Source organism: Bos javanicus, chromosome 10 (assembly GCF_032452875.1).
Source record: "Bos javanicus breed banteng chromosome 10, ARS-OSU_banteng_1.0, whole genome shotgun sequence".
Lineage (NCBI taxonomy): Eukaryota > Metazoa > Chordata > Mammalia > Artiodactyla > Bovidae > Bos > Bos javanicus.
In genome coordinates, this window is record NC_083877.1 from 10,399,337 (window position 1) to 10,414,182 (window position 14,846).

General features: G+C 38.2%; 1 protein-coding gene across 2 annotated transcripts in view; it reads right to left on the minus strand.

The window, feature by feature from the left end:
- Window positions 1–14,846, minus strand: part of HOMER1 (homer scaffold protein 1) — a 140,635-nt gene that overhangs the window by 13,199 nt on the left and 112,590 nt on the right. For both annotated transcript variants that reach the window (XM_061430042.1, XM_061430041.1), the window contains exons 7-8: window positions 12,103–12,213; window positions 11,414–11,494 (exon numbers count right to left, since the gene is read on the minus strand). In XM_061430042.1, the coding sequence (XP_061286026.1) occupies window positions 11,414–11,494; window positions 12,103–12,213 (192 nt within the window). The remainder of the gene's footprint in view (window positions 1–11,413; window positions 11,495–12,102; window positions 12,214–14,846) is intronic.

Sequence of the window (14,846 nt, forward strand, 5' to 3'; positions counted from 1 at the left end):
TCCAGAGCATAAGAAAATAAAGAAAGCATCCAAATTATCTTATGAAGCTAGTATAACCTTGACACCCAAATCGTATAAATTCAGCCCCCACCTGAAAAAGGAAAGTTACAGACCAATATTACAAATGAATATCAAGTAAAAACTATAAATAACAGGGAACTAAAATCTGACACCACATTAAGAAAATGATACACCACAGCTAAGTGGTATTTATTTTAGGAATGCAAATGTGGTTCAGTTTTAGAAAATTCATTAATAAACTATATTAATGGATCTGGGGGAAAAAATTATGATTATCTCCATTGGTACTAAAAAAGCTGTTAACAAAAGTTAACTCTTTCTTGGTAGAAACACTCAAGAAAATGGGAATAAGCCACTCTCATAATATGATACTGGTAAAGCCAAAATTTCAACTAATGGAAAAGTATTAGAAACGTTTCCACTAAAATCAGGACAAGATAAGTCTGTCACCTCCACTATTAACACTGTACTGGTATTTTTAACAGATGTAACTCAACAAGAAAAATCAACAGAGCCCTAAGAACTAGAAAAAAAGAAGTAAAATTATCTCTATTTGCAGATTATTTGTTAGTGAATAGATGAAATAAATGACAAAACTAGTTCAAACAATAAAATAATTTACTATGGTAGCAGGATATAAAATTAGCAAACAGAATTCAAAAACTTTCATATACATTGATTTTATAAGCAATAATCAAAAGATACAATGGTAGAGAAAACCTAATTTTCCATAGTATATTAGAAGATAAAATAATTACAAACAAACAAGAAACACTCCAAATTCACAGGATGAAAGTCTTAAAATGTTCCTGAAAAACACAAAAGTAGACATGAACAAGTAAGAAGACATCCTCTGTTCTTGGATAGGATGGAAACCTCATGAAGATATCACTTCTGCTAAACTAGCATTCTAAATTTTAAGCAATACCAATGATATTTTTTTTACAGAGCTAAGTGTTTTGTTGACACCAAGATTGGTACTAAAATACATATGGAAAAAACATGTTAAGAATACATTTAGAAAAATGATGAAAAAGAAAAGCTATGAGGGCTGGTTGACCTTATTCAATATTAAAATATACTGTAAAGCCTCTACGAGCAGAGCAGTGCGGTACTAGGATGCAGGAATAGATATGAGTGACTTAGTAGGACAGAAGAGAACGTCCAGATATAGACCAAGATGCACACGGAAGTTGAATATCTCAAATCTCTGGGAAAAGAAGATAAAGTTTTAAATAAATGGTAAAGAAATAACAAGACAGACATTTGAAAAAGGATAAACTTAGATCCGTATCTCACACCACACACAGAGGACAAACCCCAAGGGAATCAGAGATCTAAGTGTAAAAAATGAAACCACAGAAGTACTAAAAGGAAATATGGATGGATTCCTATATGATCTGAGTGTGGAACAGAGTCAGAGCAATAACCAGGATTTCACACTCCAGGAATGGAAGCGGTCAATTTTCATTCCAATCCCAAAGAAGGGCAATGCCAAAGAATGTGCAAATTATCGCACAATTGGCTCATTTCACAGGCTAGCAACATAATGCTCAAAATTTTTGAAGTTAGACTTCAACAGTACATGAACAAGAACTTCCAGATGTATAAGCTAGATTCAAAAAAGGCAAAGGAACCAAATATTAAATTGCCAACATCTGTTGGATCATAGAAAAAGCAAGAGAATGCAAAAATAAATCAGCTTCATTTAACTATGCTAAAGCCTTTGACTGTGTGGATCACAACAAACTATGGAAAATTCTTAACGACATGAGAATACCAGACCACCTTAAATGCCTCCAGAGAAACCTGTATGCAGGTCAAGAAGCAGCAGTTAGAACCGCATATGGAACAATAGACTGGTTCAAAATTGGGAAAGGAGTACGTCAAGGGTGTATATTGTCACTCTGCTTATTTAACTTATATGCAGAGTACATCATGTGAAATGCCAGGCTGGATAAATCACAAGATGGAATCAAGATTGTTGGGAGAAATATCAACAACCTCAGATATGTAGATGACATCACCTTTATGGCAGAAAGTGAAGAGGAACTAAAGAGCCTCTTGATGAAAGTGAAAGAGGAGAGTGAAAAAGTTGGCTTAAAACTTAACATTCAAAAAACTAAGATCATGGCATCCGGTCCCATCACTTCATGCTAAATAGAGGGGGAAATAATGGCAACAAGTGACAGATTTTATTTTCTTGGGCTCCAAAATCACTGCAAACAGTGACAGCAGTCACGAAATTAAAAGACACTTCCTCCTTGGAAGAAAAGCTATGACAAACCTAGACAGCATATTAAAAAGAAGAGATATCATTTTGCTGACAAAGGTCGGTATAGTCAAAGCCATAATTTTTCCAGTAGTCATGTATGGATGTAAGGGTTGGACCATAAAGAAGGCTGAGTGCCGAAGAATTGATGCTTTTGAACTGTGGTTCTGGAGATGACTCTTGAGAGTCCCTTGGACTCAAGGAGATCAAACCAGTCAATCCCAAAGGAAATCAACCCTGAATATTCATTGGAAGGACTGATCCTGAAGCTGAGGCTCCAATACTGTGGCCACCTGATGCGAAGAGCCGACTCACTGGAGAAGACTCTGATGCTGGGAAAGATTGAGGGCAGGAGGAGAAGGGGACGACAGAGGATGAGATGGTTGGATGGCATCACCAACTCAATGATGCCATGTTGTTGTTGTTCAGTCGCTCCACAGAGGATGAGACGGTTGGATGGCATCATTGACTCAATGGACATGTTGTTGTTGTTCAGTCGCTCCACAGAGGATGAGACCAGTTGGATGGCATCATTGACTCAATGGACATGTTGTTGTTGTTCAGTCGCTCCACAGAGGATGAGACGGTTGGATGGCATCATTGACTCAATGGACATGTTGTTGTTGTTCAGTCGCTCCACAGAGGATGAGACGGGTGGATGGCATCATTGACTCAATGGACATGTTGTTGTTGTTCAGTCGCTCCACAGAGGATGAGACGGGTGGATGGCATCATTGACTCAATGGACATGTTGTTGTTGTTCAGTCGCTCCACAGAGGATGAGACGGTTGGATGGCATCATTGACTCAATGGATATGTTGTTGTTGTTCAGTTGCTCCACAGAGGATGAGACGGGTGGATGGCATCATTGACTCAATGGATATGTTGTTGTTGTTGTTGTTGTTGTTGTTGTTGTTCAGGCATATCCAACTCTTTGCAACCCCGTGGACTGCAGCACACTAGGCTTCCCTGTCCTTCACTAACTCCCAGAGATTGCTCAAACTCATGTCCATTGAGTCAAGCTAATGACTCAGCTCTTTGCATCAGGTGGCCAAAGTATTGGAGCTTCAGCTTCAGCATCAGTCCTTCCAGTGAATTTTCAGGACTGATTTCCTTTAGAACTGACTGGTTGGATCTCCTTGTAGTCCAAGGGACTCTCAAGAATCTTATCCAACATCACAGTTCAAAAGCATCAATTCTTCGATGCTCAGTCTTCTTTATGGTCCAACTCTCACATCTATACATGACTAATGGGAAAACCACAGCTTTGACTAGATGGATATTTGACAGCAAAGTAATGTCTCTGCTTTTTAATATGCTATCTAGGTCTGTCACAGTTTTTCTTCCAAGGAGCAAACATCTTTTAATTTCATGGCTGCAGTCATCATCTGCAGTGATTTTGGAGCTCAAGACAATAAAATCTCACTGTTTCCATTGTTTCCCCTTCTATTTGCCCTGAAGTGATGGGACCAGATGCCATGATCTTTATCTTTTCAATGTTGGGTTTTAAGCCAGCTTTTCAACTCTCCTTTTTCACCTTCATCAAGAGACTGTTTAGTTCCTCTTCACTTTCTGCCATAGGGTGCTGTCATCTATATATCTGAGGTTATTGATATTTCTCCCAACAATCTTGATTCCATCTTGTGCTTCATCCAGCCAGGCATTTCCCATGATGAACTTTGCATATAAGTTAAATAAGCAGGGTGACAATATACAGCCTTGATGTACTCTTTGCCTAATTTTGAACCAGTCTATTATGTTCAGTTCTAACTGCTGCTTCTTGATCTGCCTACAGGTTTCTCCAAAGGCATTTAAGGTGGCCTGGTATTCTCATCTCTTTAAGAACGTTCCACAATCTATTGTGATCCACACAGTCAAAGGCTTTACCATAGGCAATGAAGCATTAGTGTTTTTCTGGAATTCTCTTTCTTTTTCTATGACCCAACAGATGTTGGCAATTTGATCTCTGGTTCATCTGCCTTTTCTAAATCCACCTTGAATTAAGAGTAAACTCCAGGAGATGGTGAAGGACAGGGAAGCCTGGTGTACTGTAGTACAAGGGGTTGCAAAGTGCTAGACATGACTTAGCAACTGAGCAGCAGCAACAGAGCAATGAAAGAAAAGAAGGATACATTTGACACTACATAAAACAATACCACTATCTCAAGCAAAGTCAGAAAACACTGACAAACTGGGAGGAAATATTTGTAACATATAATTGCAGATATATAAAGAACTCTAGAAAAATTTTCAAAGAAGGATCAAAATTCTATAGAGAAAAGGGCTAAAGACTTGAATACACAATCTATACAGGTACAAAAAGATACTGAAATGGCCTCTAAGCTTATGAAAGATGTTTAATCTCACTCATAATATGAGATACACCAATTAAAACTATCATTTCTCACCTAACATATATTGCCAAAAGATAAGAAGTCTGAGAACACATTTTGTCGATGAGGCTGTGAGAAATGGGCACACACGTGCTGATGATACAAGGGAAAAGTAGCACTTCTCCCACTATGGAGAAGAATGTGACAATGTGAGCTTCTCACTTGGAAATCTTGCTTCTAAGCATCTACCCTATAGATACACCTCCAACAATAACAAAATACCTATGTACAAACGCACTACAGTACTCTCAGAATACTGGAGACAACCTATATATCCATATAAAGGAGTATGTTTGAAAAAAACTATCGCACATACCAATGAAGTAGTATACAGCCAAACAAAGAATGAACAAGATCTCTATGAACTGACAGAGTGATTTCCAGGACATACCTTAGATTTAAAAAAAAAAAAAAGTGTGTAAGAGTTAAGAGTGACTAGAGTATGTTACCATTTGTGTAAGAAAAAAGGGGAGGGAATAAAAAAACAGACTTATCTGTTCATTTGTGTAAAAAGAAACACAGAAAGAATAAGTCAGATAATGAGACTGGTTACCCACAGGGGCAGATGGGAATGGGGCTAGACTGGAGTGGACAAGATGACACTTCTTGAAAGATATCTTTCTGAATAGTGCTGACTTTTAGAACCATGTTTCATACACTCAGTGTCTGTACGCTAAAGCACTTCAGTTGTGTCTGGCTCGCCAGGCTCCTCTGTCCATGGGATTCTCCAGGAGAGAATACTGGAGTGGGTTTCCAGTTATTTCCTTCTCCAGGGGATCTTCCTAACCGAGGGATTGAACCTGTGTCCCTTACAATTCCTATCTTGGCAGGTGCATTCTTTACCACTAGCGCCAATTGGGAAGCCCCAAATGCTCAGTAAATGCATACAAATACAACACAAAGAAGAATGGGGAAGAACTAAAATGGAATATAATAAGATACAGATAAACATAAATGTACTTTAAATGAATAACTAACCAATTGAAGAGGGGGAGTGAAAGAATCTAATTAACTTTTGAACACAAGTTAAAAACAAAAAGAATACTCATCTAGTCAGTAGGGCTGTGTTTTTGTTGTTTTGACAGTGGTATGAACTAGAAACTACTTTCTTAAGCAAAAGAGCTTCCCTGGTAGCTCAGCTGGTAAAGAATCTGCCTGCAATGCAAGAGATCCCAGTTCAATTCCTGGGTTGGGAAGATCCCCTGGAGAAGGGATAGGTTACCTACTCCAGTATTCTTGGGCTTCCCGGTGGCTCAGTTGGTAAAGAATCCACCTGCAATGTGGAGATCTGGATTTGATTCCTGGATTGGGAAGATCCCCTGGAGAAGGGAACAGATACCACTCCAGTATTCTGGCCTGGAGAATTCCATGGACTGTATAGTCCATGGGGTCACAAAGAGTCAGACATGACTTAGCAACTTTCACTTAACTTCTTAAGCAAGCAAGTAAATGTATTATGGTTTCTTAATATTGGGGAACAGAGTTATAAACAGGAAACTGGGGAAGGCTAAAATGAGTTCCATAGTACTGGACTGCAATGGGAGGTACTGATATGCTTTCAGGGTCATTTTTTTTTCAATATAGTTATTATAATGGACATAATGTGATATGTGCATATTTCTATCTCTGATAATTAAGAGGGCCTAGACACAATGACTGGAGAAGGCAATGGCATCCCACTCCAGTACTCTTGCCTGGAAAATCCCATGGACAGAGGAGCCCGGTGGGCTGCAGTCCATGGGGTCACTAAGAGTTGGACACGACTGAGTGACTTCCCTTTCACTTTTCACTTTCATGCATTCGAGAAGGAAATGGCAACCCACTCCAGTGTTCTTGCCTGGAGAATCCCAGGGACGGGGGAGCCTGGTGGGCTGCCATCTATGGGGTCGCACAGAGTCAGACACGACTGAAGCGACTTAGCAGCAGCAGCAGACACAATGACATCTCAATAGCAAAAAGTATATTTAATGCCCAGAACCTGGTTTCTAAACACCAAACTTTACTAAAAGAAAAATTTGTCTGAAAAAATAGCTAATTTCAAGGCTGGAACTGAGAAATACAAGATGAATCTAGAATATCTAGTTGAGTTAAAACACAAAGTTCTTTAAAAAATGATAGGGTCACATCCAAAGGACACAGAAGCAGGATTAAAAAGGTTCCCCCTTGCCAAATCTGGGACAATTTAACGTCAAAATAAATAGACATGACAACTAAATGCAACTTGTGATCCTGGAATGAATCCTGGACCAGAAAAACAATTTTTAATATTCTGTTATAAAGAGGACAGTTTTGAGAATTAGAATAAAGTCTTTAGATAATTTCTTGATTTTGATGGTTATGTAAGAGACTGTTCTATTCTTAGAAAATACACATTGAAGAGGTTGTCATACTAAGTGAAGTCAAATATCATATGATATCGCTTGTATCCAGAGTTTTAAAAAAGGGTACAAATGAACTTATTTTCAAAACAGAAACAGAGTCACAGATGTAGAAAACAAATTTATGGTTACCAAAGGGGAAAGGATAAATTGGGAGATTGGGACTGACATACACACACTACTCTATATAAAAGAGATAGCTAATAAGAAGACTCTTGAGAGTCCCTTGGACTGCAAGGAGATCAAACAAGTCAATCCTAAAGGAAATCAACCCTGAATATTCATTGGAAGGACTGACATTGAAGCTGAAGCTCCAAAATTGTGGCCACCTGATGCAAAGAGTCGACTCACTGGAAAAGACCCTGACGCTGGGAAAGATTGAAGGAAGGAGGAGAAGGGGACGATGGAGGATGAGATGGTTGGATGGCATCACCGACTCGACGGACATGAATCTGAGCAAACTCTGGGAGTGGGTGATGGACAGGGGGGCCTGGTGTGCTGTAGTCCATGGGGTCACAAAGAGTTGGACATGACTGAGCAACTGAACAACTGTAAAGCATGGGGAACTCTACTCAATACTCTATAATGACCTATATGGGAAAGAATCTAAAGAAGAGTGGATATATGTGTATGTATACCTGACTCACTTCGCCGCAAGCAGAAACTAACATAACACTGTAAATCAAATACTTCAATAAGAATTATCTTTAAAAATTATATGCAAGAAAAAGAAAATATACATTAAAGTGTTTAGAGGTAAAAGGATATCAGATTTGGAACTTATTCTCAGCCATTTGGGGAAAAAAAAAGAATACAGAGAGAATTCTATCATAATCAAACAAAAACGAATATGGCAAAAATGTTAACATCTGGTGACATAGGTGAAAGATACATGAAAGGTACATTATTCTTGCAACTTTCCATGTGAAATTACTTCAAAAGAAAAATTTTAGAAATAAATTTAAAAAAATGAGATCACTTCATTCAGTGATAATTGCTACAAGGAAAATAAGACAGGGTAATATCACACAGCAGTGGGTGGTGGGGAGGCCCGCAGAATAGTGCTTAAATAGGGAGATCAGTGAAATGAACATGTAAGCCAAGTCTTAATTACATTAGAGACCAGCCCATTTGAAGATCTGGGGACTTAGAACTCTAGGCAAGGATATGCCATATACTATAAGGTAAAAACGCACTTCGTGCCTTCAAGATACAAAAAGATGACAATAAACATATTTAAAACTTGTAATCAAAAAAAAAAAGGTAATACTAAAAAAAATAATAAGTTCCCCTTGTTCCCTATCAGAAGCAAAAAACGAGAGGGGACTAATATCCAGCGGGTGTTCTGTTGTTCCAGACATCAGTTTCTCAGTATAAGTAATTTCGAAACACTGACACCAAGTAATTCTTTAGAAGTTTCATCTCAAAGAAATAATGAGAAAGGCAAGGTTTATGTAAAAAGATACATTATAACATTATTACAACTAATGTTGAAAACAAATGATCATCCCTGTAAAAATGTTGGAAGAAAATTATGGTACACCTATGGAGGAGAATACTATATAGCTATATGACATATGCAGCTTATGACATAACATTGTTAGGAAAGCAAGACAAAAACTTGCTATCTATATGTCTCACATAAAGAAAAAGTTATCCACAAAAACACTGAAGGAAGGAAATTCTCAACATTTTGCCTTAGGATGATGGGAGTATTTTTTTTTTCTGTTAAGTTACATTTTTCTAAATTTTTTACAATGAGCATATGTTACATTGATATTTAAAGAAAAAACAACTTGCAAACTAAAAAAAAATCGTATCAAAACTACTTAAAATTTTTCCAAACTATGTTTTTTATCTAAATTCATAGCTACAATCCAAACCCATGCATTGCAATTTCAAAGTTCCTCTACCGTTTCAGAAACTAATGATCCCAATTTTTTGGACTGAATTTAAGAATGGAGGTTCAAGAGTGATGGAACTTTTGACATGTAGATGTTTAGGTAGGAGGGACTAGGCCATAAAAGAGGAACTTTCTTCAAACTAGAAAAAACATACAGGTTATTTCGGTGGGTTGGCCTTTTAGAATTCACCCTTGGGTTTTCTGAAAGCTTCCCTGTCCTATTCCAGGTAGGCTGTCTTGATAAGTATTTCTGATATTCAATGAAAAAACAGGTAAGAATTGATAGTCACAATTCTAGGTGCCAGCTGTAAAATTCATTTACTGCTCGATCAATGATGAAACACATTTAGAAGTTTGATATGAATAAATCATTTCTTGGTTTCTCTGAGACAATATAAATGTGTACATAACTGAAAAAAATTTCCCCAAGAATAGTTAGGGATGGCTTGGATGCCTGCCTGCTGAAACGGTGTGGTAATATAGACAGAATAGAGATTTTGGAATCGAAACAAATCCAGTCTTCACTATTTTCTAGCTAAGTGCCTTAATTAAACTTGTAACACCTCTGAATTGCTGCTTTTTCTTTGAAAACGGGGATCCCACACCTGTTACTCTAAGAGTTAGAGCTAATGTGTGCAAGTGCTTGGTGGTGGTGGTGAAGTTGCTAAGTTGCTAAGTGGTGCCCAACTCTTGCAACCCCAGGGACTGTAGCCACCAGGCTCCTCTGTCCATGGAGTTTCCCAGGCAAGAATACTGGAGTGGATTGCCATTTCATTCTCCAGGGATCTTCCCTATCCAAAGATGGAACCTCTGTCTCCTGCACAGGCAGGCAGTCTTCTGCACTGCAGGCGAATTCTTCACCCATGAGCCACCAGGGAAGCCCCATCGTGTAAATGCTTAGCAACCACCTATATCAAAGCAAGTAATTAAACAATGGGAGCCAAGCCAAGCCAAAAGAGAAAACCAGCCTGCCTTTCCACCATTTGTTCCAGCCCGGATCATATGTTTCTTATTTTAATTCTACACCAAGTTTTTCTCAAGTTTGGCACTCTCGAAACTTGGGACTGGATAATTCAATGTTCAGTAACAACTTTGGCTTCAACCTGTGTGTACGCTCAGTTGTGTCCAATTCTTTGTGACCCCATGGACTGCGGCCTGCCAGACTCCTCTGTCCGTGGAATTCTCCACGCGAGAATACTGGAGTGGGTTGCGATTTTCTTCTCCAAAGGATCTTCCTGACCCAGGGACAGAACCCACCTCTCTTGTGTCTCCCGAATTAGCAGGCGGATTCTTCACCACTCGTGCCACCTGGGAAGCCCCAACCTACTAGAGATCAATTCCACCATCTAAGCTGTAAAAATCAAAACTGTCTCCCCACATAGATGCATGTTCCCTGGGGCACAAAACTACTCCTAGTTAAGAACCACTAATCTATGCAGACAGTTAAAATATAGAAACAATATTTAATAGGGCAGATCAAAACAAGCAACTTCATTTTCCTAGACTGCTGAAAGTCAGTGATGGGAGAGAAAGGGGAATATTTCATAGGAAGAACTTGTTTGTTTCATGAAACGTCTCTACTGTCAGAGTTTGTGCTCATTTAACAGGTAGAACAAGTTAACTCATCTAAGCCTTAGTTTCCTCATATGACGCTACATGGATTAAATGCATAAGCAAAGTGCAGTGTCTGGTACACAGTAAGCACTCAAAAAATACTGGTTGTTCTTGTTACAATCCAGGTACTCCTTCCAACCCTAGGTTTTCAGGTCCCACTTACAATTTTTGTCCCTAATTCCTCACTCTATACATATTTGCATTTGTTTCTACTCCAAACCTTGAAGTGGTCCTAACTCTTCTTGAGGCTAGGAGGTATAAGAAAAGTGTCTGGGCTGACAGCAGGAGAGTCTGGCTGTAATTTTGAAAGAAATCTTCCCTAACTATGGCTGACTACCACTGACACAGGATACATGGATGTGAATTAAGAGTCAGGAAGCGTGCTATTTATGCAGAGAAAAGTGAGTAAAATTAATCAGAGCAAAGAAAGGAAAAGAACACTGCCTTGATTTCCCTGAGGGCACAACTACTGCTGTAATTCATATATTAGTTCAGTGTGAAAAAAGATGAGCAGAATTCCTAAACTATTTGAATATACTCCATTTGAGACATTTTCTTTAAGTTCAGGGCACTTTTATGTTAAAAGTAGACATTTCTAAAATAATTTTACTAAAGACAAAGAATTTATAAATGACCATCTGTTATGGTAAGCTACTTAGATGAATCAAGTAATTTTTGAAAAGTCAACCATCAGGCATGAATCAGAAGTTCTAAAAAAGAAAAATGACCAAAAACCTTCAAAACTGAGTTGAAGGGAAAAAGTCATTACTATATGAAAGAAAGATTGATGACTTTCTATGCAGAAATGAATAAAAATTTTATTACAGCTCACCTGTAGTTTCTGAGTCAAAGAGTCCCTCTGTTCTTGTAGTTCTCTGGCATTATCAATTTCTTGTTTTAATCTTTCTATTTCCTAGAAAAAGTAGTGCAATATTTTTAACAACAATATTTTAACTATTTCAAGGAAAGACAAGGCCTTATTTTTCCCTGAAATTACTGTCCAGTCCTTAGAAAAAGGGTGTTTAAAAAATTTCCATTGTACTGATTTCAAGGGATAAATTCATGTTAATGGGTATGCTGTCTAGCACAGAATAATCTGAAGCAACTCAACTTGGTGGCTTTGGTAAAGCACTGCTTAGAAACAGCAATCTGGACATTTTAAGATTGCTTCAAGCTTTGTGGATATAATTCTTTCCTGAGGTATTAAATCTTTTGACTGGAAACTAGAAAAAGCAACAGCTTGTAAAATTCATTTAACTCCTAATGGTTTTCTGTTGATTGTATGAATGCAGCTCTCATACAGAAGAAAAGAGGCAGTATCTCAGTCTGACTGCCTCCCCATAGTTCATAACAAGACACAGCGATGGGGAAAATGTGAACAAGCTGAGTATCACTCAGAAAATTTCATCCTAAAATCACCCCACAACCTTATTGCATAAAATACCCTTAAATCGGATACAGACTCCAGTACTGTACCCATATTTTAGTGAGATTACAGATGAGTGAGAAGTAGCAAATTACCTCTTCCTTCACCTTCAGCGTCTCCTCCAGTTCTTGTATTGTCTGATTTAGTTCTGTCTTATGGGTATGCACTGCATTTGCTTGGCTACTAACACATTCAAGCTCAGTCACCTAAAATCAAATGAGAACATAAACTAAATCGTGACAATTTCACAGGATTTCTTGCTGAAGACATACAGTAAGTCCTTCATAGGTGTATAATGAATTTTGAATCAATATATGAAAATTAACTTTGAGAGATATTAAGACAGGGTAGAATGAGCAGAATTGATTCTTTAAAAATATCAATTTAGGACTAAGGAAAAAGACCAAAGAAGATAGCTACACTCGGTCATGAAAAAGTTAGGAAAACTTAAATTAAGTGATTAATGACAGTAGAAAACCCCTATAATAAAAGTCTTCTTTAAAAACGTTTTCTGAAAACAAATTCAAAACCAGCCATCTGCCCTCCATCTGTAGCCTTTAAATTAAATATGGGTTCTAAAAACTGGCCTTGCAGAAGTGAGAAAATATTCAAATACGGTTCTAAAATGTAAAGGAATCTGGAAGAAAAGATATGCTTAAAATACAACTTAAATCACTTGATACTAGAATATCTTCACATCAGCAGGGTCTCTTTCAGCAAAGGAGAAGAGTTCTCTAGGCAGGACAAATTTCCTGAGGGCCCAGACAGCAGCTTAACTTCCAATGGGCACTTGCTATTTTTTTAAAGAACAGAGAAGGGCACTGTCTCTAAAAGCTATGCCATCCAAAATTAGTCTAAACAGACAGAAGTCAATAGAAAAACACACACCTTATCAAAATCCTCTACATGTCAGGAGCTCACACATTTTGATTGGTTAGAATACAATAAATTGTAGACTATTAAGGAAACAGCAGATCTCTCTCCCTCACATTTTCCAAATGGTGAATTAACACCACATTCTGTCAGTCTTCTCTCATATCATTTTCTTGGTTTCTATTCATGCTCTAATAGCCTTGCACAGACCCTTGTTATACAGGTGTAAACAAAACCAGTGGCCTGCCACTGTACCTAATTATATCCTTTGTCTATTTTTATGTCTTCTGAAAACTGCTAACACCCATCTTTCACTGTGTGACTGCCCCACTAAAAGCCTCTCAACGGCTCATCTTTCTTACAGCATCAAATCTAAACTCTCAGTCCCCCAAAAGCTAGCTGCAAACTATGTAAATATCTCATTGCTCAAGACACCTAGTATGTATGAACTTTCAACAAACCATGCTAATATTCATCTTGTGGATTTAACTAGAATGTCTTCTCTTACCTTTGAAAACCATTCAGAACTAACCAACCCCCCAATACTCAGCTTAGAATGCCCTTCTCTAGAAAGCCATTTCTAGCTCCTCAGTTCTCAGGCTCTCCTGTCTTCTGGCCCACAATTCTGAACATCTGTTCAAAGATCTTGGGAATTTTCCCCTATTGTCTAATATATATTAGTTTTCTTTGTACATTAGGCAATACATTCCTCATGAGCAGTTCCAGTCTTGATAAGGTTGGAGTATTTTTTACTGGATTAACTTTCACCCAGATAACAAAATCATGGGCAAAATGTAAACATCAGCTGTTAGAAGGCCCTGGTGAGTGACGAAATTGGGCAAAAGACCGAAAGGAAGCACCATACTGAGTGAGGCACACATTTACACGTCTTTTTGCCTGAAGGTGCTGTGCAGTTCGGCTGCACTGCCTGACTAGACTGCAAGCAAAAATCTGAGCTCTTATTTTTCCAAAGAAGTCTGAGGAGTTGGGGATGCCTTAGAACAACTGAAGCAAATCGAAATTCAGGGAACTGTATGGAAAAAGGACCTCTTAAAAAGCATACAGACATCCCTCGAATCTTTGGCTGACTTCTGAAGTAAACATGTACAAGTAGGAATCACAGGGGTTCGGGAGTGTGGGAGAAATGCTGGAAGAATGAAAAAGCGTTGAGGTGTGGTAGTGCTCACCACCGAGAAGACACTTTGAGGTTAGTGTCAACACCAAATTAGGTTTCTTAGCAAGCACTTCAAGCTTCCCACTGAAACCCCAGGAGGATCATGCCTTAGAAATAAAGATTTCCAAGGACTCAAAAAATCCCCTTGAATTAAGACCAAAATGGAAATAAACCAAATACTAAAGCAGAAGTTTACACCTTCACAACTTCAAAGTACAGCCAGCCCTCTATACTCATGGTGGATGGGGAACCTATGGATACAAAGGGATGACTGTATTATGCCACTTTACACAAGGAACCTGAGCACTCACGGATTTTACTTCCTGTGAGGTGGGGCAGGGGGTGGCTCACTGGAGCCAATCCCCAACAGATACCAAGGGACGGCGACACGCTACCAGTAATTTCACTGCTTGCTCAAACAAAAATGGGCACTGAATATTCAGAGGCAGATAACACAATCTATGGGCTCTATAACATCATCTCATTTACCATGATCAATATATAATCAAAAATGACATATGAAGAAATAGGAAAACACAACCTGTAGTAAAGATAAAAATCTCTCTATCTATATACATACATATATACAAAAGCTGAGAGAATTTGTTGCCAGTGCACTTGAAGTACAAAAATATCCTAAAGAATTCTACTCAGACTGAAGAGAAATGATACCTGATGGAAATTCAGATCTATAGGAAGGAAAGAAGAGCACTGGAAATTAAGTGAGTAAATAAAAATACTTTGTTTCGTAAATTCTTTAAAATTCAATTGACTACTTAAAGCAAAAAACTC